The sequence below is a fragment of the Drosophila gunungcola genome (genome assembly GCF_025200985.1).
Source record: "Drosophila gunungcola strain Sukarami chromosome 3L unlocalized genomic scaffold, Dgunungcola_SK_2 000003F, whole genome shotgun sequence".
NCBI lineage: Eukaryota > Metazoa > Arthropoda > Insecta > Diptera > Drosophilidae > Drosophila > Drosophila gunungcola.
Window position 1 is genome coordinate 1,778,869 of NW_026453179.1, and position 24,275 is coordinate 1,803,143.

A 24,275-nucleotide genomic window follows, 5' to 3' on the forward strand; every position below is an offset into this window, starting at 1 on the left:
TTCTTCTCGTCGCGAGTATTCAAAACTTGCCGTTTATTTAGTTTCTCATTTCATATTAGTTATACATCGTAGTGTAGTTGGGTATTGACATTGCTGGTCATAGTAATTGGTAAAGTCTGAGAGTTGTTGGCCCGTCCTCGACCTCGTCCCGGCCACATCCCCGCCCCATCCGCCAAGACCTGGGCACTGAGTCCGCGGCTGCACGTCCGACGGGCAAAGGCATCCTCATATTATTGCCCGGGGTCAGCTGGCCGACTAAAGTGCCGATCTTGAGCGGATGGGTGGGGGCTTAATCAGGGGGGGGTCCAGACGAGCTCGTTGATTTTTATATCCTTGAATGGCATTTTTGGGAACTCACAGATATGTTTCGTCTCTTGTATAACTAACTTAGCGGGGGTCATTGACGGTTTTTTTATAATTTGCAGTTTAACAATGTCAAAGCAATATATATATATATATATATATATGTGCATATAGTATAGATATAAGCAAAAAGCATGCAAACTCAAACAGTAAACATCGAGAATCCTGCGAAGGCTGCTCCAAAGGATGTGTGATTGCTCTCCAGGAGGCCATCATGTCTTAATTTACAATTAGCGGATGGCTCCGAACGGATTCCTCGAGCCGATCGCCTCGCAGGATCTGCGATTAAATAGAATATGCTCACAATAAATAGATTAGTAGTGCTCTTACATCTAAGACAAGGTTCAATCTCGTTATCAGTTTCCGTCTTGGGTCGCATCGTATCCATTTGATTTGCTAGTTAACAATGTTTAACAATCATCTTAAAATCTAACGCTATATGGTTTATCATTCAGTTGTGCTCTACTATCTTAGCCATACTATATACACATGCTCCAAATATGTGTATATAGTATGGGTACATAGAGAATATCGTTGTCCATCGCCCCGTTTGGGCATATGGATCAGGGTTCCACAACCACGACGAGTCATCATCCGTATCATCCGCAATGGGTGCTTTCTGTTCGAGAGATCAGCAAACATCCATTGTTTGGACACTACCGAAGATGACTCATGGCCATGGAGTCACACCTGCTGTAGTATTGTAGCATTCACCTATCATGGGTTCGTTTCGTAACATATGTGTATATGGCGTCGTTAGTGGTCATTTAAGATTAGTATAACAATTGTATATATCCTATATATATATAGAGTTTGGTTCGTTAGTGATTCGTTTTAGTAACATATACATGATCGTTTTCAGTATTATTATGAAGTGGGTTCCATTTGATATTTCTGCTGTTGTTATGTTGTTATGTATGCATGTTGTTGATTTCCTTCCCAGCTTAGCCGAACATGTGCTGGGTGCCGGGTGGCACCTTGTAGCTGGGATAGCCATTGTTCAACTGGTGCTTGGCAAAGAAGGGTGTGTAGTCCTAAAAACGAGTTTATATATTAATTTCAGATTATCCTCGGATCTCAAGAGACCATTGCCTACCCGGTTAACTCTCCTGGGACGGCAGACGGGGCCCAACGCCAACTGGCGACGTTCCTCGTTCTCGCGAGCCGCGGCCTCCTTGTACTCCGGTGGTGGCCATTTCAAATCTCCGCGCAATTTGCTGCCTCCTAAAAAGGTTAAAAATCCATTTATAAGAATACTATTTTTTTAGACCTATATCTTTGGCATAAAAACAGTAATTTTTTTTTATAAGCATTTAAAAATAATATTTAATATATTTGGTTAAAATCTTAGCCAACCGAATTCCAAACTCGTTTAGAACTGGATTGGAATAAATTCATTAAAAAAAATCTTTTTTTGTAAAATGATTTCATTTCATATAGTGTATTTTCTTGGGAATAAAAGAAATATGATCATACTAAAGAAACAACATTTTTGGATGAGATTTATTATGCTTAATTTAAAAATGGTAATGTTAAGTTTGTTATTAAACAAAAAAACAAAAAAAATTGGGCTTGTTATAGTACCTTTTATCCTACAACTCATGACCATAAGTTTAAACTTTTAACTTTTCTAGAGTCCGATTTAGTTAGACTTTTAGTGTTTGGAAAATGTTTATTTATTTTAATTTTTTGATAATGCTGAGCTTGTTCAATTTAATAAGCACAGCACCTAAAACTCCTAAATATTATTTACAAAAATTTAAATTTCGTATTTTTTTTTTATAATTAAACAAAAGAATAGTTGTTTAATTTTAAAGACCCGAAGACGAAGACTTACCCTGATAGCTGACGGCGGCAGGCTGCGAAGTGTAGACTGGCGCAGGCTGCTGGCTGACTGGAGCCTCCTTGCGCAGGGTGATGATCCCAGGACTGGCGCCCCGGTAGCTGTTATCCTGGCCAGCGAAGGCTCCAGGATGCTGCTGCTGCTGCTGCTGCTGCTGGAGCAGATCGGTCTGATCCTGCGAGTAGGGCAGCTGGGGCTGCGAATAAGAATTGTATGGGGGTTGAGCAAAGGTCGAGCCACCGTTTTGCTGTGGGTAATAGGATGGCTGCTGCTGCTGTTGCTGCTGCTGCTGCTGCTGCTGCTGCTGGTACGGTGAAGTCTGGTACGATGGCTGCTGCTGCTGCTGTTGGTTCCACTGTGGTGGTTGATAGGGAGCCTGAGCCTGAGACTGAGGCTGATATTGCTGCTGTGGCACCTGCTGATGTTGCTGCTGCTGTTGCCATGGTGTTGCAGGTTGCTGCGGTTGCTGTTGCTGCTGTTGCCACGGTGTTGCAGGTTGCTGCTGCTGCTGGCCATCGTAAGACGGAGCACCGTACTGCTGCTGCTGCTGCTGCTATTCAATCGGTGGTGCAGTGGTGCAGCGGTGCAGCGGTGCAGCGGTGCATTGGTGGTGTTTCGGTGGTGTCAACATGCATGTTTGACATGGGTTTCGATCACAAGTTATGGTTTGAATTCATAGATGGGTGGTGTTTTATTGGTTGGGAGGTGCATACGACACATTCACATTGGATGTAGACAGACAGATAGAATATGTTGGAGATAGAGATAGACAGTAGATCATAGTTAGAGGTGGGAGGCTTAGTTTTGAGTTAGGTATTGGGTCAGTTTTATGCGCAGTTTACAGCTGAAAGTCGCAGAGAAAGAAGCAAAGCTACAGGTTATTTGGTATTTTGCATATAAACAGCGATTAGTAAAGATTTTTGCATGCAGAAGCGAGTGAGTACAAAGTAGGATACATATAGTACTGAACTTTACAAAAAAACTACAACTAAACTTGAAGCTTTAAAAGTAATACAAATAATAAAGACCAATTTGAAAGTTTGCACATTTAGGGCAGATTTTAAGCCAATCAATTTAAGCTAAAAAAAATATTTTAAATTTATTTTGGAACAATCCCAAACTTTAAATCTTCTATGTATTTGATTAAAAGTTCTTCAACGATTTTTAAAGTCACAAAACATGTTTAAAAAGATTTTTTTTTAAATTTTATAGCTGCATATGTTAACTGAAGATAGGTTTTAAAAATTTTAATGTTTGTTTATGTTGTCGAACTATTCATATGCGACACATATTTAAAAAAATGATAACTTTAAGTAAGACGTATATATTTGGACTTTCTTTTTTTATAGTATATAGTTTTTTTAAGTCAATGTAACAAAAGAAATGTTTATAATTGTTAAAAAAATGGTTTGGTGAGTGTCAACATAGGGATTTAAAGATATGTCTTGAGATAAGAGTAATATATATATAGGTTTTTGGAAGTGTGGGAGATAAGAGTTAGTTTTTAGCAAGAAAGTTTAGCAGGTGTCTACGATAGAAGGCAGGAAAGCGTCTAAGATAGGAGGAGATCAACGATGGCAGGAGACACAGACGATCACAGCCGCCGTGCAGTGCAAGATGTAGCATCGCTTCGTTTAGCCAAAAGCCGGGATCCAATCCGACCGAGACGGTACCTGGGGCTGCTGATGGGATCCCTGGAACGGAGGATGGGCTCCTCCGGCGGCGGTATAATCGCTGCGCGACTTGGGCAGCGGGGCACCGATGTGCTTCCAGCCACCGCCCACATTGTTGCCGGCCTGCAGCGGTTCCTGCGGATAGTTGGTCTGGTAGTTGGACTGGTAGTTGGACTGGTAGTTGGGGGCCGGAGATGGAGCTGGGACCGGGGCGGGTTCCCTCGAGCGTTGCCGATTGAACTGGGCCTGTGTGTACTGCACAGGTTGCTGCTCTTCCTGCTGTGGGTAACTATCAGGGAACTGGGTGGCATTGGCTGTGGCCGTGGCTTGTGGTGGTGATGGTGGGTTGTACACGTTTTGCGGTGGTTGGGCGGTGCGTGGCTGGACGTTGTTATAAATGGGACCCTGCAAGTTGTCAGTGCGGTTAGGTGGGGGGATGTCTGTTGAGGTGGTGGTGGGGGGTGGTGTTCCAAATGCTATGTACATGGCTTTATGCCTCACCGGATGAGATACAAATTGTGGCAGTGGCGGATACAATTATATTTACACTCGACGTACACGAAACTTGACTATATAGTATGTACAATTCATCGGTTTTCAAAGGGAAAGGGTCAGAGGCTTGGTGGATATGCCTTACCTGTGGTGGGGCAGCAGCAGGTGAGGGGGCGTGGGCCTGCGGATAGTAGCCCCCGGAACCCGGGGCCGGACTTTGGGTCTGCGGCTGGGGGGTGAACTCCCGGATGATCCGCTCCTCCGACGCCGGTGGCCAGGCCACACGCTTATAGCCTACATTTAACAAAGAGAGAGAGAGAGAGAGAGAGGGAGGGAGAGAGAGAGAGAGAGAGGGAGAAAAGGTAACGATAAATACTTGGAATTCTTTTTTACGACTAATGCTGAATGCAGCTGCCGTGCGAAAACATTCAACAAAATGCGGCCAAAACGTGGGCGTCACAATAACCTTGGGTGCATTGGTGCTGCATTTGCCCAGTGCAAGCGAAACAATTTGAAAATGATTTAGCCAATTAAAATTATAGCCATCGCAATGGCAATGTGCGAATAGTGAACGAAGGAGGCGAAGGCGAAGGCGGGGCTGATTCTGCAAATCATACACGGCTGTCATTGCGTCTAAATTTAGCCGATGAGAACGAGTCGAAAGCTAAGAATTTGACATTACTCATGGGGTGATGAGGATGTCGTCGTCGTCGTCTTCGTCGTCGTCGACGTTCTACGTGCACCGCAGCAACATGTTGCTGCTGCACCAGCAACATAGTGTTTCGAATCTTATTCAATTTTGATATAGTGCAAGATGGATATGGATATGGATATGCATATGGATATGGGTATGCTGTCTAGTGTGAAAATTGTGTTTACCCTCCAGATTTTTGTAGTTTGCGTTGATGATCTTCCACTGAGCGACCATGGTTATATATTTGCTCTCTCGACTCGTTAAGTATCTCTATCTATCTATCTATCTATCTATCTGTCTAGCTATCTATTTAGCTATCTGGCCGATCGGGCCTTTGCGTAAGAATAAAAATATTCTCGTATAGATATCAAAAATAACAAATACACGTATATAGCAAGATGTATATGTTTGTTTTTTGCGGCTATTTTTTGACTTGTCCGCTCGCAGAAAGTCGAGAAGAGCTGCGTTATATAACCCCGAGGTGCAATCAATTGATTTCGATATTTGGAGAGACTTCTTCTGATGGGAACACCACGGTATTTCGAATTTCGATTTCTCTAATTTATGGCTGTTTTTTTTTTTTTTTGTTTTTTTTTTTGTTTTTAGGCTCGATGGCAGATTTGTGCGCGCGCGTTTCGTTTATCCTTCGGGTTGATGTCGTTGAAAAATCAGAAAAAAAATGATATTCGGATAGCACGTCGTTAAGTTTTTTCTTTTGTTTTTAAGTTCGATTCAATTCAATTTGATTTGATTCGATTCGATTTGATTCGCGTGCGTTTGCCCAATTTAATTTCTATTTTCTATTATAGCTATTGGCTATTTCTATTTGCTAATTCGTTGATCGTTCGCGCTGCGATATGTTTGCCTTCGATGTATGCTACTAAGTGAGGAGCCAGAGAATTGCAGAGGAAATTATTGTTAGCCAGCGATGCCAAGATGTAGAAACATTGGCACTCGTGTGGGTTCCACAACCCACACACTCGTCGTCCGACTTTCGTATCCGCGAGATGCGCGAAAGTAAAGACTTCTCTTTTTTTTTTTTGTGGGAGAGATTGGCTGAGTGGGTGGGTGAGAGATTGTCGGCATCGAGGCTATCTGCTAAGTATGCTGATGCTGATCTTGGCCTGGGCTCCTTCATGTCCCCATATCCCCCTCCTGGGAGGTAGCCAACTCCCGGCATTGTTTACACCTTCGATTTTTGTGATTTGTGGGCCCCACCTTGAAATGCTGATCATCGTGCCCACTCCCTCACTCGCGGCAGCCAAACTGAAGGTGTCTATATATCATCTATATATATGTTCACATATATATCGCAAAGATACAGTCAGAGATATTCGCATATTTGCGGTTCTTTGCCCAGATTCTAGATGCGATGGGTGTGTTGCTGGTGTTTATTGTTATGGCGATTTGTTATGATCAAGTGGGCGCACCCCCATCCATCTTGCGGATATAGTCGTCTGATCCCGGCCAACTAACTAACTAACTATCTGCCATCTATCATCTATCTTGTGGCCAGGGCAGATATAGTATGTGACTCAAAGGCAACGAATGGCAGCGGTGGCTAAATTTAAACGGCTGTCATCTTGGGCGAACTAAAACAAATCTGTTTTTAAACGCATTCACACAGGTGTACCGCCAAAGTTGGCTCATTAAAATTATTAGCAAGCTTGTAACTCATATGTCTGTCTTATAGCCACCAAATATCCCATACCCATGTATACTATATAAGCAATTATTTGATATAATAAGAATGGCTTGCTCGTTAGCCACGCAACCAATTCGTTTTGATGGCCGCCAAACGTAACAGATAAATACAAAAAAATTTTGGTTAACATTATCTAGTTGGCCCACAAATTTGTGCATGCTCAAGACAATTAATTTTTATTTTTGGTTTAAAATAAATTCTCTAGAAATATGTACATTGGGAACCAGCCCCATGCCACAAATAAAACTTATTTTCAACGGATAAGGGAAAAAGAATTAATGACTATTCGAACATAGGAGATAAGCTCTCGATGTCTGGCAAAAAATTTTTATTTTGTCTGTGACATAAGTCTGCAAAAAAAAGTCTGAGCAATATATTTCTAAAATAGAAGCATGTGATCTATCTATAAAGCTCATAAGATATATAGGTGTGAAATGGAATGTTTAGGTAGAATTTATATAGCCCGAAAAAACGAGTTAAGGAAAAGATTGATACTACTTTCATTACTATTAAAAACAAAATACTAAATTGGGGATTTTTTACTATCCTTTAAAAAAATAATAATAATACTTTTATCTTAGAAGCTTGAGACCTTAAAGCCAGCAAATTTTGTTTTAAATATTAATAAGAAAAATTATAATATATTATCCTAGCAGCTTAATACCCTAAAGCCTAGAAAATTGTACAAATTTTGTTTTAAATATTTATATCTAGGGTATAAGAATAATCCCCAGGTGTTTGTGAGTCAAAATCGTTTGAGTCACACCACGAATATTTGGATCGAGACATTGAGGTACAGAGTCATGACGAGGAACACCTTGAAAGACACAGACATTTGGGGGATACACAAATCGGTGGGATTTCCACGCACCTTCAATGCCCAGATATGGGCGTGGCAATACATTGTCGAAGGATCGATTGACGTTGAAATCCCGCTGCACCTCGTCGAAGAGGCCAGGGATCTGAACTTGTGCTTGTCCGCCGACTCGAGCGATGGGAACTCGAAGGGCGAGGGCTGGGCCGCGGAACGGGGCGTGGCCGGGGGCGTGGCAGCCAGCATTGAGGAGGATGCCGACATGCTCTGCTGCAGTGGCTCGGTGGCGGTCTTCACCAGCAGTCCAATGTTGTGGCCCTCCAGCTGCGGCACATGCGAGAATTTCGCTGGCAGATTGACTGGCGATGGTGTGGTGGCCTTGGTCTGGACGGGATTCAGGCCGTACGGTGAGCTGGAACGCTGTGGAGCCTCGATGAGTGGAGCCGGATACTTGCGGGAGGGCAGCGGACTGGGCGAACGACTTCTCTGCCAGGTGACTTCCGTTTCCGGCTGCTGGAGTCCCAGTTGCGAGGGTGCGGGCGGCGGCGGCGAGGCTAACGGAGAATCTGTAGCCGGCGTGGTCACAATCTCCACAAAACTCCGCTGACGTAGGGAGCTTCTCAGGTGGGGTTTTCTCCCTGACCGACTGGGCATCCTCCCAGGAGATCTGGCGCGATATATAGGGACTCCTAATCTCATAGGTGGCCTTGTAGTTCCGCAGCGGTTCGTTCTGCAGATTGGCAATGCGCCACTGGTCGGCCTTGTTGAGTTTGGCCCAATTATTCGGCGAGCAGCGCATCTCATCACAGCAGGGGCAGTAGTTGGAGGAGGTGGCTTCATGATCGCAGGTTGCATCCTTTTCGTCGGTGGGCTGTTCTGTTCTGCTTGCACTTACATCCAACTCTTTTTTGGACTCTTTTTTGGCCAGTTGTTCCCCACTTGAATCCTGTTTCTTAGCCTTTATTACCAGTTTAGGTACCACTTTATTTTCCTCTTCCTTTGATACCACCTTTTTATTTCTTGTGGTGCGGGCTTTTTATTTTTTTTTTTTTCCAGTTGCTCCTCTATGGCTTTTCTTAACTCCGTTTTGGCCAGGACCTCTTTGGCCACCTGCTCCTCCTTCCACTCCTCGAACTCCTTTTTGGCCAACTGCTCGTAGTTGGCAATTACATCCGATACGTGTCTGTATTCCAAGTCCTCGTTATCGTTCTCGTTCTCGTTCTCGGTTTCGTCCTCATCCTTGATGACTACGTGTTCCGCTTCAATGACAGCTGGCGTTGTCCGAAGCTCTACGTGCATGGGTTCCGGTTTTAGCTCCAGGGCCACTGCAATCTTGTGCAGATCCTCCAGTGCCCGCTCCACAATGGGCACGTTTTCGGTGAGGGCCTCCTCCGCCTCCTCCTCCTCTTCGGCGGGGTCTCCTCCCGAATCTCCTTCGACAGCCGCGTGGGCAAACCCGCTGCCCGAGTGTATATCTGGCGGAGTATGGCCTGCAATGGACTCTCCACGGCCAAAATGGGTGACTGGCGATGGGCGAAGATGTCCCAGGAATCGTTGCTGCCCGAACTAATGGGTCTAATGGCGGACAATGCCGTTTGTGGTGGTGGCGGAGGTGGAGGTGGAGGTGGAGGAGGTGGAGGAGTTGGTGGCGCTGGCGTGGGAGTGGCTACAGGTGTGGTTTGGGCACTCCTCTGCAGCGCCTGCTTGGCATTCTCCATGTAAGCATCGATCTGGAGCAGATGCTCTGCAATGGATTGCTGTATGTGGGCATATTTGGCCTCCAACTGGGCAATCTCCACATGGGCCTCGTGCTGCTTCTCCTTCTCCTTCGCCTTCGCCTTTTCCGTTTCCGTTTCCAGTTTGTAAAAGCCACCCTGTCTTCTCGCCTGCTTGTCCTTCACCTGCGAATCCTGGCCAGACTTGGAACGCATCACTGGTGGTGGCGGCGGCAGAGGTGGCGGCTGTGGAATCGGAGTGGTTGGTGTACTGCTGCTCGCCTGCCGCTGCAGCAACTTGATCCCACCGGTGGCACTCACATAGGTGGGACACTCCTCCGGACGCGGCTGCTGCTCCATCTCCTGGTGATCCTGCAGATACGAGCAGGCGTCGTCGTAGATCTGCTGGGCACTCTTGAGCTTGAGCGGATCGAGCGTCGAGGCCTCCACGCGAACGGGCACAATGCGAGTGTTTGTGGCCAAATGCGGCTGCGACCGTCCACTGCTCCCGTTTGTGGCCAAAGCCAGAGCCATCTGCTGCTGCTGCTTAACTGCCAGGTTGTCAATTACCCTTTGGCCCGCTGTCATCGCTTGATTGGGCTCGAGAGCGGCGGCAGCTGCTGGTGTCGCTTTCGGTGACGGTAACTGGTGACGGTGACGGTGTCGCTGGCAGCGGCAAGGCCTCCAAGTCAAACTCTTGGCCAGAGACTGGCTCCTCCTCGCTGTCGCCGTCGTGGCCATAGGAGATCTTCACCTCGGTGGCCAGTTTGATGCACCGGCGCTGCACCTTCGGCTTCGAGGTTCGCGGCTTGGGTGGCGGCAGTTCTTCCGGAGCACCCACTGTCCGCTTGCGGGATCGTCCGCGTTCCAGGGAGTAGGCCTGCCTCTTGTACCTGGGCCGATAGGGCGTCGCCGGAGTGGGCAAAGTGGGTGTGGTGGGTCGCTTGTGGGCCAACTGCTCGTAGTACTCACAGCGGGGAGCCACCAGACCCAAGTCCACATCGGCTGCCTTGGTCTCCGGGGCGGAGAAGCCCTTCGCGAGTGGAGTTTGGTGGTAGAGCTCGTCCAGTCCCATGGACACCCTTTGGGGTGTTCGCGATCGCTCCTTGGAGCCACCATTCCTCTGCCGCTGCTCTCGCACTTGCTTGGCCGTGGGCTCGACGATCCTGGTGGGACTCTGGAACTTCTCCCTCAGTGCCTCAATACTGGGCGAGGGATGGCCGGCGTTCTGATGACTCTGCTCAGCACTGCTGAGCTGCACCACCACATCCTGCTCCGCGGGGGGCCAACTGTGATCCCGCTTGAGCAGGTGTCGCTTGGTGGCCAGTCGGTTGATCTTCAGCACCGTGTCCCGATCGATGGTGATGTCCTGCTGATGACTGAGGTAGTCCGTCTTGATCTGGTTGAGTCAGCTGCTGGTGCAGCGTGTGATGCAGTGCATCCCCCTCGCCACGCTCACGCCGGCGGCTCTGCCTTTCATTGGGGTAAAAATCTTTGCGGGGCAAGCGCCATAATTTACTTAAATTTATCTGCAAAATAACACGCATATTGGACACTGGGCACTGGGACTAAAAGTGACTGTTTTGTTGAATGTTTTCACACTGTTTCTTTATGTTTCGGCAACACATAATACACACGCACGGAGGGGGAAAACCTAGAAATCAACTATTTCTTACCAGATTTGGCTTGTTGTTCTTCCTCTTCGACGGCGCGCAGAACGGCCGAGTTGGCCAAGTTCAGGGGCTTCGAGATTTGGTCGTCGACTTCAATCCTGCAAAGAGTACAAAGTGATTAAGTACTTGTTAAACATCTGTTTACAATGCAAATAGTTTGAAAAGCGTTTTGAATTTCGCGCTATAAACCGCTTGCTGCACTGCTTTAAATGTGCACTGCTTAGTGGCGCCGCATTGCATTTACATTTCAGTAAAGCAACATTTCTCATTAAATAATTGCCGTTTCCTCAGTAATGTTTTTGGCTTTTTATTTTTAAAATTTAATTTTTTTTAATATATAATACTTTTTTACTTTTTTTTATAGGTATTAATATTATTTTTATCAATTATAAACAACTAAAACTTCGTATTTTTCCTCAAAAAAAGTCCAAACATAAATTTATAAGTAAACTATTAGACATATTTATATGTTTTCCATTTAATTTTTAACAGACCAAGTTTTCCTAAAAGTACTAACACAACATTTTTCATATTCTTTCAATTAAAGGTGGTGGAGTTATAAATTTAAGTTGGCGCTATTACTTATAGATAGCTCCACCCCCTGAGTTGCGTCCCATTAATCGAAGGGATATGCTAAGCCATGGGCATAAATTAATCGCAGCATCCTTCGATGTGCTGACATTGAAAATTAGCAAGCACGCTCCGGCCCACGCTGACCCTAAAAAACTAATCGAATCTGACAGGTGGAAGCTGTGCTGGCGGATATAAAAATGGCTGGCGACGGCGGAAAGTGCACCACATCCTGTACAGCATCACATCCAGCAAGACCATGATGTTCCGCTCCGTGATCACACTGCTCCTGCTGCTGATCCCGCTCCTGAAACCCGCACAGGCAGTAAATGTGATTCAGGTTTGCGGACCCGCGTTGACGGAAGTGTTGGCGGTTGTGTGCCAGAACGAATACAACTCAATGTTTCAAAAACGAGCTTACCGTAAGTACTTGCGGCCATTTCGGTTTTCTAAAAACGGCACAAGCTATAACATTTTGACATTTGAAATCTTTGATCCATCATTTGCAGCGGATCTGGGCCTTTTTGGTTATGAGAACAATCTGGTGGATAACGACGATGCCAATGCGGTCGCGGATTTCGAACCCCACCATCCACGGACTAGCTCACTGATGGGCGTGCGGCGCGATTTTCGTGGCATTGTGGACGACTGCTGCTATAAGCCGTGCACCATGAAAGAAGATGAAAGTGTACTGCAAATACAGCAACTAAATGGAATCCAAACCATTGTAAAGATACCTGACATAATGTAACCACGAAAAATTCCGTTCTGTTAAATAATAGTATATGCACGCATGTTATGCAAATAAAATTTATTAACGCATTACAAACACGTTTTTAATACTTCTACAACGAATAACAATATAGGAAATTTATTTTGTTTAGCATTTATCAATTATTGAAAATAACTGCATTGGGAATAAGCAAGTAATAGGCATTTCATTCATTATTTATGTTGACGAAAATTTCGTTTTTTAAAAAGAAAGGTATTTTTACACCTATTATGCAAATAGAATATATTAATGTCAAGTGGGAAAGACTAAAGAAATATTGTTTTAATATATTAAATTATTCGAAAACATATTATTCAATAGTTTTCAGGGTAGAAAATGTGTATGAATTGCACCATTGTCCAAACGCAGCTTCATACACATAATATGCTCCTTTGAGTACAAGTAAAAGCGAATTTTGATTTCAGTCGCAGCCAGTTGAGTGGAAATTTCGCACAAACAAAAATACGTTTTACGCTTGCATGGTGATTTTCTTTAAGCTGGCAAAAGAGTTTTCAACTTTAATTTTAATTTGTTTGAAATGTTTTGATGTTTTCAATGTATAATCTTAATCTGCTTTAAATATTTTGCCTTCATCACAGCTAAATATTTAAGCTAAGAAAATGTGCCAGCTGAGATAAGACCTTAAAGAATTTATGAACAACAAAGTCCGGAGATAATCGCAAAGCTTTAAGTTGCTAGGCCTTCTGAAAGCAAATTAAACCTCATATTCCTTCAAAGTAAACTCACATCAGTCGAGTCGACCACAACTTTAATAAGTTTATTAATTTTGAGCAATCGCAAACAGTTTGACAACCTCATTTGCCGCAAGCAAATATTTGCTCTACAATAAATAGCAATTCAATTCAATTGAATTTCGTTTTTCCACATTTGCCTAAATATTCGTTTAGTGGTGTTGTTCATTAAGTGATGATTAGTGGACCATTTTTAAATTATTTCTCTTTTTTACAGTTAGTTGTTTAACTGTGCGATATTTCCCTGTGATTCACCGATGGGCAGAAAGTCAAGAGATGCCTCACAACTTTTGGCTAGACGCCTGCCTTTTGTTTGTTGACATTGTTTTAGTTGTTCTTTTCGGTTCTGTTGCATTAAATCAGTGCATTATCGCTGGCGAGTGACTCATCGACCTGCTGACGTCTTGATTTATTTTAAACTTTTTTACACACACAAAAACCTATGGTATATAGGTTTTTTAATATACTAGTATTAAACCAGTTAAATGACAAAAACAGCCATCATTAATAAATATTTAAAATAATGGAAATTGGTTAATAAATATTTTTGTGTTAAAAGCCTATAATAAAAATGTTATATTTTCATTTTTCCTTTAATCACTTTTGAATTTTTTTTACACATTGTAGTTATGCTATATTTGTATTTCGTTTATTTATTTCAAAAACTGCACAACCTAAACTTTTATTGAAACGAAACTCCTGAAGCTCTAAAAACTCCTAGTTCTATATCAGAATTTAATGAGTCTAACTAAACAGCTTTGTACACTATAAAAGTACTTGTTACTCTATCAAAGTGAAAGGATATGGACTCTTGTTGGTTGCAAATATGTTATATCATGGACAAGAATTTACGTTTAGGATCCTTAAGATCAAGTTTTCCTTTATTGTGCACCCTTTTTCTTTTACACACTTGACTGGCGTTATATAAAAAGTATCGCTTCACGTACATTTTATTTTTGAAGTTTAAAGTTGGGCGCAGCCTTGTCTCAGCTGTTTTCGGAAAAGTTACTTCCTAATACGGAAAAACACGTTACGCACACTCACGCGCGTGTATGCGATTGAAAGTTTTTAGTTTTCAGTTTTCTGTTTTCGGGCTTTGGTAATTAAATTTAAAGACTCCGCCGCCACTGTTACACACGTTTTGTCGCACGCATAGTCACCGAATAACTGAAAGGCACTTAAAGTTTTTGCTCACCAGAGCAGATCACCATATCTATCTGGCGGATCGGTGAGTTAAGGTGAGGCTGGTTTATTCAAACAACAATTGCAAACAACAATGGCAGAGATAGAGATAGTATGGTGTTGTTGTGGCGGCAGCAACAAAACAGCACCACCAACAGCTACAAATAAATTCAAGTCTAAAGAGCATCGCTGAGATACGCGTTGCGGCGTCGCTGCTTATAAAGCTTTTTGGTAATTACAATTAAACGTCAAAGCATTTAATTGTAGAGGTTGTTTTTGTCCTCAGCGTGTTTTTGTTTTTGAGTATCTGTCTGTGTGTCCGTGTGCCCCAACAAATTGGCAGCAGTTGCAGTAGCAGTTGCAGTCGCAGTCGCAGTCGCTGCCTCAGTCGACGTTGCAGTCGCGCTGCAATGCACAAATGGAGGGGCTTCCCCTTTAAATCCACCACCTACCACCCCGTGGCCGCCCACTAATTAATGTGTTTTGTGCACCTGTTTTGTGGCAGCGGATTTTGTATCTGTCAAAATAGAACAAGAAAAATAGGAGGCTTTCGGCGGGGGGAGCTTGTATTACCAAAACACTTCCAGTACTATTCCGAAATAAATTGTTTTTTAAGTTTCCTAAATATTTTACATCAATATTATGCTATGATTAATTACTTTACATTCAAGAATCTTATTTAAATATCAAGTTAAAAATTAAATCATTATTCTAATTTAATATTCGTAAATAATTTACCCCAAGATTATACTTTGAATAAATAATAATATACATTTTAAAACAAGTTTTCGGGAATCTGTCCTAGTAATTTAATTTTCAAGCTAAAATTCTCAGAAATATGTTATTTATTCTCGCAACGAACATTAAATCATATCTAACAAATAAACAATAAACAAAATCTGTTTTTGCTTCTGGGAGTTGGATTTAATAATGGTTAGAGATATGGAATTAAGTGTTCTTTAATACTCTAATTAAATTAAAAGCCTGATGGATTAACTTTAAAATCTAATCAGCTAAAAAGCTATTTTCAATGGTTATGTTTGTGCTTTAATTATAATTTTTCCCAACAAATTCCTGCGTTCACGTAAATTTCAGCCAAACTATTATTCATCAAACTTTCCTATAAAAACGTATCTAAGTATATTGCCAAAAAATAGATATTTTTAAATTAAATTTTTACAAATAAATGTGTACAACATTTTTCTTGGTTATATATTGTTTTTGTTTTTTTATATGACCTTTGTATTTTATTACCTAAAAAAAGTGTTTTTCATTAATTTTTAGATTCCAAGCTGTTGAAAGGAAAGGGAACAAACAAAGTGCTCTATTTGGCTTTAGATTAACAACAAGGAGTGTGTTTTATTAACGTTAACAATTCCTAAAGAATTTTTTATTTTTAAAAATGTTCTATTTATTAGCTGGAAAACAGGCTTTGGGTTTATTTTTAGTTGCCGAGCATTTAAATTCGTATGTCAAGCAGTTAAAGGCATTAAATTAGCTTACTAAGCTTCATTCTTTGGCAAATTCAAAGCCTTAGAAAAATATTTCATTCCCTCAAAGCTCTGGAAAGTGACTAAGAGTTCATCTGGCAATTACATCGACTAAGCGACTAAGGAAACGCACATACCCCGCAAAAACCTTCAACAAAACGCTCTTCTCCAGCTGGCTGCTTTCATCTATTTTATGAAATTATGCATTTAAATGTATGATAATCATTTCGCTTGGGCACACAGAGGGGCGTTCCTTTTTTCCCATTTCCCATTTCCTATTTTCTTATTTTTTAATTTTGCTCCCTGTTTGTTACTTACCCCTCGCCGCCGAAGGCTTTCAGCTCGCGGTTCAAGGTGGCCTTCACGTTCTCCTGGGAATAGAGGCCCATGGGCGAGTTGAACTGCTTGTGCACCAGCTTCCGTTGTAGGGCGGCCATTTTGTATGTGTGTGTGTGTATGTGCGTATCCTTTCTGGACTGCTTCTTCCTGCGGACTCAAGTTGCTCCTTTCAAATGTTTAACTTCGGTTCCTCCTTGGCTGACTTTTGTTTGCCTGGAAGCTCTCTTCTGTGTATGTACGTGCTTGTACTTCTTCGGTTGTCTTCGAAAGTTTTTTCAAAAAAATATTGTTGATAAAAAATATTTTTTAAAATTTTCTGCTCGACTGAATTCCGCTTATCGGTCTTCTTTTGTTTGTTCTTCTTTGCTGGCGGTAAGTGGGCGATTTGAAAAAAAAAAGAATCCTAAGCACTTTCCCCTACTTCAGTTGGACTTAATGTTAATCGTTAATTGTCGGTCGTTGTTCGTTCTGTAATTGAAATGTAAAATAAAACTGAATGAGATAATAAGGTAAGTGGAAACTTAATTCGAACAGGAGTTAAGTGGAAGAAGGGAATAATGTCATTAAGTTTTAATGACAGTCCTTAATGATTTTCATAGGCAACGGAAACTTACTAATTAACTAAACACTCAATTACCTTAATCTAGGTGTTTCAAAAACTTTAATTTGGCTTCTTAATCAATATTTACCTGAGATAAATAACTATTATTTTAAGCAGCTGACTAAAAAATCTTTTTTAATTAATTGTAACCTTTCAAAAATAAGTAAGTATTCTCATAACTTCTAAAGATATTTTTACAAACTTTGTCCTTTTATTTCATAATATATATATATTATAATGTGTATACACATCATTATTATTGAATTTATATAAATATATTTTTTTTATAGATATTTAAAAATGTTATTAAGTACACAGAACCAACGCACTAAAACAGTGTTTAATAACAAAAGTGTAAATATTCATTTGATCACCTTAATAAATACCTAAACATTTAATTTCCTCTTACAAATTGTATTTAAAATGATTTGATTATATTCAATGACGAACAAAAAGCTTTTGTTTAATATTTCTGTTAGCCTTGTATAACATATCACTATTCTCCTTAATGCATATATAAAAATCTATTATAAACACAAAACAAAAACTGGGAGACTCATAAAAGTTTTCAAACAAGAGCGAAATAATTTCAGAAATATTTCCAGTAGGCACCACAAACACTTCAATGTCAACGCTTTATATAGATGACACTTTAATGTTTAAAATCTTAAGATTCACATGATTTTTATAATTTATGATTCCTCAATTGCCAGCTGGAATCATTTAAATATATTTGACTACAGAAATTCGTTTCGATTTTACAGCTGTTGCTAACAAATTACAAACGTGGAATTTAGAGCAATATATGAAAAATATGCAAAGGCACGTATAGTATTTATTTTTCCAATTTCCTGAGATACTCACTCACTACTGTCACTTTTAGAAATGTATCTTAAACTAATTTGAGCACTGCCTGGCTGGGCAAAACAAAAAATATTATATTTTTGTGTGTGCAGACGATTTTGTTGTCTTGCTATTTGTGCGTTGGCCTAAAAATAACCCCCCAAAGACAGCGGCAAAAATATTGAAATGTGCTCAAATTTTTTTTCGCTACACTCATATTTTCCACACACACTCGGGCTCTCTCGGTGTCTCTATTTTGAAATTCCCGCCTTCTGTGTCACCTCAAATAAAATTAGCAGCTGTGAGGAAAAGATACCATTATTTTGATTTGCGTCATTTCGAGAAAACGAAAAACGTATGAAAATCACAAGGGGTTGGTATGGCCATTGGTATGGGTAAATGGAAAATGCAATAAAAGATACTTGAAATAATCGTAATGAAGTATTTTTGTGTTTGCTCGTTCCCATTTTATGCCATTTAATTGCAGCTTGTTGCTGCTGGGCGGCTGATGTTGCTTCCGTGCTGTTGCTGTTGCAGCTGCCACAGCTGCTGCCCCCTGTAAGCACGCAATATTCTGACTGGGCCAACGGAAGCGGACCAAGAATCGTACAAATTAATCAACATTTAATAAAATATTATGCAAATTGCGCACAAAAGGCAGGAAAGCAGCAGCAACAAGAGCTTGCCACTTGATGTCCCAATTAAAGTTTAACACAAAACTCACACAAGCACGAACACCCAACCACCCACACCCTAGCTGGCACACACACACCTCCACACACACACACACCTCCACACACACACACACAAAAAACAGGTGCGTGCTGCACTCTGTATACTTAGCACAGGAATTGTAAGGGAATTTGCATTAAAAATTCTCGCAAAAATAATGTTTCAAAAAAAGCACAATCTGAATGAGTGGTGGTGGTGTGGGTGTAGCAGACAAAGCATAACCCCCTGCCATATGCCAGCCAGCTCACACATTTGCAGCAATACCCTTCCTCTCAACACTTTACTAGCCCCAGGACATGTGAAACAGAGTTGCTAAGCCAAGAGTTTTCCACTTCATTTGTATTAACAAATTGTTTCGGGCCTCAAAATCGCATAGGAAAAATATGTGTAAAATATACAAATGTTTATTTTTGCCATAGCAACCAGTCAATCAACCAATATGTCAAATGGCTTTGCCTTGGGCCATATATATAAATCATATTTTCCTGCCAATTACTCAATATATTCAAGGCTTGACAAAAATATTTAAATGATTATGTGGCATTTGTGTAATTCCAGTTTCAAATTTAATTTAATGTTCTAGCTCAACGCCAAACACGTGACTGTAAAGTAAAATATTTGCTAAAGAAATAAAAGATTAATTAAGTTCTCCTTAAACGAATAAAATACATATTAAAATATTTATTTCGTTGATTAATAAGGAGTCTGAATAAATATTTGGGGCGGTCGACACTTCCTACACTACTAAACTAAAGTTTCAAAATTTTAACTTTAAATTGATGTGAGTAACATGTTTTCCGCCTTAAAATGTTTATTTATAAAGATAGCTATTAACAAAAATCAAAAATATGACAAGATTTAAAAAATAATGGCATTTTTATCGCAACTCGATTAATACAATAGTGATTTTAATTTGAAAAGAGTTAAACAATTCAAATTTTGCAGCAATAAAATTCCAAAATACAGATATTTAAAAGGTTTAAAAAAAAATGTGGCAGATTTTTCAAAAAATTTGTGTAATGTAAGTTGTCATTAGTAAAGTATTTAAGTATCCAAAATATATATATTTTCAATTTTTTGTTCACTTGCAGACAAAATTTACTTAATTTAACCTAGCTTAATTTAATTAATCTGCAATCATTCTAATAATATTTCTATAGTTTGGCTTTTACGTTCAGTTTTCAGGAGCACCGATAAATACTATATTCAACATCGAATAGTTAAGGTGAGAGTATTACGTCTTTCCCATAACCTAATTAACATTTCTCGCCTGTTCATTTTTCAGTGTCTTTATTTTGGCATCGACATCATTATCGTCGCTGCCATAGTCATAGCTATAGTCATTGGTTCGACTCCATGGCATGTGTGTGTGTGGGTGAGTGGGTGTAGGTGTGTCTTTGTGAGAGCGCTATATAAACTATAATCGTGGCTAAATGTGTGCGAGTGTGAGCCAGCGTGTGTTGCGCCACACACACACATATGGATTGAAATCAGGTGCAAATATTGTTAGATTTTCGTCGAGGCAAAGCATTTCGCAAATCTGGGTGTCGACGCATCTGTGGATCTCATGGATTGCACACCAGAAATCCCAAAACTGGATGAAAGCTGTTGATTTTGCCTGCCATGTTTTTGCTGATTTAATTATTTAAATTCAGCATTGTGCTACGGCAACTCTCGTTTTTGTTAAATTGCTTGAATATTTCATTTTACCTCTACACAAAAACCAAAATATTAGTTTAAAGGGGTGCAATATGGGCATCCCGTATGGTACGTTTGGTAAGCCGGCTAAAGTTATTAGTAATAGAACGATGAATAAAAAATTGGTATTTTGCAGGAGGCAAGTCGATCAAAGGATATTTTATGAGAATTAAAGCTATTGATTTTTATTTCAAAGAATGAAAATAGTTATTTTTATTTCCTTGCACATAACATTTTATGCTTAAAAAAATATGAGACAGCTAGCGTAAAAGCTGTCTGATTTTTTTTTTTTTTCGAGCTGTCATTAAATTTTGTTGTTGTCTTTTTTATATGTGAGAGCATTTTTTATAATCATCACCTTTAAATAAGTTAACAACGAACATGTATCTGAGAAATCGATGAGACCTAAACAAATGCTATCAATTTGTTGGGGCTTGAGAATAATCTTTTTGTTTTCAATAGTTGGACAGATATCAATAGGTTTGAGTTTGCTAAGAACTTGAAATTCAATCAACCATTATTTATGTATATTCTAATATTATCAAAAATGTTTCAAAATTTTAAGAAAAACGACGAATGATTTTGCATTTGGCCTAAGATAGTGGAGTGTGATTTAAGTTAATTTGATTTCTGTGCAACCCACTTGTTTTTGACTTAGAATTGGGTGGTGTGCATTGCAGTTCAGCAGATTAATATTCACCATATAAACACACGCACACTGGCTGCTTTAAGTGTAAGCACACACACACACACATGCGCACACTGGGGGAAAAAGGCATATGCATTTATTTGGTTTAATGTGGGTGCTTACCGTATGTAACAATTTGGCGCTGCTTAATCCAAAAATAACGCCAGCCAATTGCCAAAGTTCGCTCCAGAGTGCTGCCAACTGCCAGCTGACCCCGCCACGCCCCCCTGCAGCACTTTCCTTTCTTGTTGCACTTTTACCGCCCCCCAATATGAGAGTATGTGGGTGTAGATGGGGGAGGGGGAAGGTGATGGGGTTTCAAGGAGCGCGAAAGCGAACGCGTCCGCCGAGAACCGGCGTTTTGTAAGCGCACCATCGGCCAACTGAAACTGAAACTGAAAATGAAACAGCAACAGAAGCAACAGAAGCGAAGCAGCGGCAAAACGCTAAACTTTACGCAATGATCGGTGGCGGCGCCTTTTGTTTTTGTTGCTTTTTCATCAGTCTACATTTTCATTTTCACATCTTTGGCACCGCAGCAGCAGCAGCAGCGGACCGCCAGAATGTATCTGTATCCGCGGACGAGCGAGTGCGTGGCTTAAGATACAATCAACCACACTGGCGTCCGAAAAAATGTGCATGGCGATGCGATTTTCACTATAGCAATAAAGAGTGGTATATTTTTTGCGACGCCTTCAAATCTTTATTACAAAAACTAAATTACCAACATTGTATTTTTTCTTTACTATTTAGTGACTTTCGATGTAGAGTAAACTTAAGCAAAAAAATTACAATTAAGTTAAACAATAGTAAAAGCTTTTCCATTTCTAATAAATGGTGTACAAATAAAAATGAAAATAATGATGGAAATAACGATATTTTTCAATAAAACAAATTTGTATAATATTAATAATTAATGAATGTTTGTTTCCCATCTTTATTTTAACTTTTCTTTGTAAACGATTTTTTAAAAATTGGTTCATGTATTTGTTTGAAGATACTGTACAACATAAAGTATATTTTAAGTTTCAGAAAATGTAATTTAAGAAACTTCAAAAATATTATAAAGTTAAAATAAACAGGGCTTAATTCAAAAGTATTAAAATATTAAAGCACAGTATGCTAAAAGCAAAAACCAAGAAAACATGAAAAAATAAATGGGGTGGTTTTTGGAAATACAAATATGATAAAATATTAAGCGATACAAAAAATTGAACAGCACAGATTAGGTTGTACGCAAGGAAACCTAGGTTGACAAATGAGAATTAAGTGCAAATTTAAAAACAAATTATTACTAAACATAAAAACTGATAAAAAATATTTTTCGAATAGATACATAAATTATGTCAATAAATTGTAGAAAAATGTGAAGAAGAATGTATTCTAAGAAAAAATATTGATAAATTTGCAGCCAGAAAACAAGAGTTCAATTAATTAAAATGATTTATATGCAAAAGCCGAACAGCTTACGCACTTGCACATATGGATGAGTGACTTTTATTACCTAATTAACAAGAATGATGGCATTAAATTAAAATACATTGAAGAGCATTTGGCAGATTTTCAAAAAGAAAAAAGAATCACACCCCTTGATGAGCAAAAGCATTGACTTGAATTTAAATTAAAGACAAAGGGGATTAAAGTGCTCAAAAGTTCAAAAAACAAGGCGATGAGGATAATAGTCTGTCCAAGACACCCACAAATCGAGGGTGATTCATTAAGGCTGCAGTGGGACAACTTTTGCCAACCGCCACTGTAAGTTTTCTACATATTTAGACCGCATTTTCCCCAACCGCCAGCAAGAACAACAACAAACACAAAAACACCGAGTAGTTTCAGAAAGAGAGCAGTGGAAAAAAATGAATTATATATAAAAAATATTCGGTCGCCGTCGATGAGCGACAAGATGGAGACAGCGGCAGCGAAAGATGGATAGAAACATAGATACATTTGTATCTATAGCTATGTAGATGGTATATGCAGGTCTTATGGCCCGACTATTACAGCACTTTTACTGCCGCGCCCCACCACGTCTCTAATATTCTATTTCTGAGTGTAGTTCTTGTTTTTTTTTTTTTTATTTTATTTATTTGATTTTCGTTTTGGCTTTCCACGTCCTCGCCAGCGATGGCAGCTCAACAGCACACATTTTTCCCCCGTTTTTCGAGGAGCGATTTTCCCCCACGAAAATAGCAGAAAGAGTCCATAGAGAATTCGACGGGCAAATGGGAAGAAATGCGCTTAAAATGTCATTTAATTGTTTCACTTGCAGCAAACGTTTTTCAGTATTTTGGTTTTTTCGATTTATTTCGCTTTTTGGTTTTTGGCTTTTTGGCTCTTCGGTTTTCTCGCGGCTGAAGTTGATTTCATTTGCCAGCCTTTACGGCTTCACTTTTTAATTGTGCTTTAAACGCTAATTAGCTTTTGTGTATGCTGGATGCAAATGCACACACGCACACACACACACATATATATATATATATATATATATATCGGTTGCTTTTCCTTTAATGCATTTTATTTAATTATTTTTTGATGCCCATTTCGCAGTAGGGAGTTTTTCGTATATATTATATTTTTTTCATCGGTGGCCGCTATTCGGCGGTGAAACATTTTGTGGCATTTATTTTTGGTTTTTGGTGGCGCCTCGCGTGCAGTGCCACAAATTACACTATGCCCACACAAATTAAGCTGCACCTGTCGCAGATGCACTGGCGTACCGTACTCGAATCTCGGACCTCGGATCTCGGATCTCGGAACTGGGAATTCAGAATTCAGAACTCGGAGCTCTCGGCTGGCTGACTGATGTGGTGACCACGTTCGCGACCACGGTGCGAATTATTATTGTTACTCGCCGCTCAACGAAAGTCGCTGCTGCTGCTGCTGCTGCCCGTCGACGGAAAAGTTCGCGAAAGCAGCAAAAGTTGCTCTTGCTCTAGTTGCTTTTTTATATGTTTTCATGGAAAATGGAAGAAGATGATCATGATGATGACACCCCACAGAGTATGAGTATGTGTGCCCCTAACCCTCCCTTCCTAGCAAGAAAAAAAAAAAAATAAACGCCCACTCATACCCGATTATAAATTAGCCTCGGCCACTGGGCTAATCACGTACTCCTCCTATCCTCTGCTCTACTCTCTGATACCGAAAAAACACTTCAAGCCAAGAAGCGCTAGTCGAACAAACGATAAATATTCAGCATCACCACTCACAGACACACACACTGGCGTGTGTGCTAAACCACCTAATTAACAAGAAAACAACGATTCGATATATGTACTATATTTCTCCACCTATTCGCACACATGCACACGAACACACGTCTGCTTTTATATGCATGTTTTTCTAAATATTGAACATTTATTTTTGGATTTTTGGAAAGCCATTTGAAAGCAGTTTCTATGCCCTGCTAAAGCATGGGGCTATACTGACTACCCCGATTGTTTAGTTATTTAAGTTTCATATTTTTTCATAGCATACTTTTTGCAGCACAAGCTGGGCTTAGATTGGATTTCTATTCGCAGTTGATTGAAGTGAAACCACACACAAATTTGTAAAAAACTGGTGCACAGAACCAAAAATCTTCAATGATGATATATTTTAAAAGAAAAATAATCTATTTCTTTTTATTTAATT

General features: G+C 40.2%; 2 protein-coding genes across 2 annotated transcripts; one reads left to right on the forward strand and one right to left on the reverse strand.

Moving 5' to 3' along the window:
* Nucleotides 1-21,146, reverse strand: LOC128258820 (titin). The gene is given in 14 exon segments (XM_052990722.1): nt 1-1,397; nt 1,460-1,587; nt 2,201-2,750; nt 4,517-4,665; nt 7,642-7,722; nt 7,725-8,193; nt 8,195-8,599; nt 8,602-8,991; nt 8,994-9,899; nt 9,940-10,707; nt 10,709-10,791; nt 10,976-11,070; nt 16,057-16,545; nt 20,763-21,146. Coding segments are annotated over 13 exon segments (4,233 nt in total). The 5' UTR covers nt 16,176-16,545; nt 20,763-21,146; the 3' UTR covers nt 1-1,307.
* On the forward strand, nt 11,561-12,371 carry LOC128258814 (probable insulin-like peptide 5). Its single transcript, XM_052990715.1, has 2 exons — nt 11,561-11,964; nt 12,052-12,371. The coding sequence occupies exons 1-2, from the start codon at nt 11,802-11,804 to the stop codon at nt 12,291-12,293; spliced, it is 405 nt and encodes a 134-aa protein (XP_052846675.1). The 5' UTR covers nt 11,561-11,801; the 3' UTR covers nt 12,294-12,371.
* Nucleotides 21,147-24,275: the final 3,129 nt, after the last annotated feature.

Coding starts and splice junctions, on each gene's coding strand:
- LOC128258814 (XM_052990715.1), top strand. CDS start 11,802: ATGATGTTCCGCTCCGTGATCACACTGCTCCTGCTGCTGATCCCGCTC. Junction 11,965..12,051: donor GTTTCAAAAACGAGCTTACC/GTAAGTACTTGC, acceptor CATCATTTGCAG/CGGATCTGGGCCTTTTTGGT.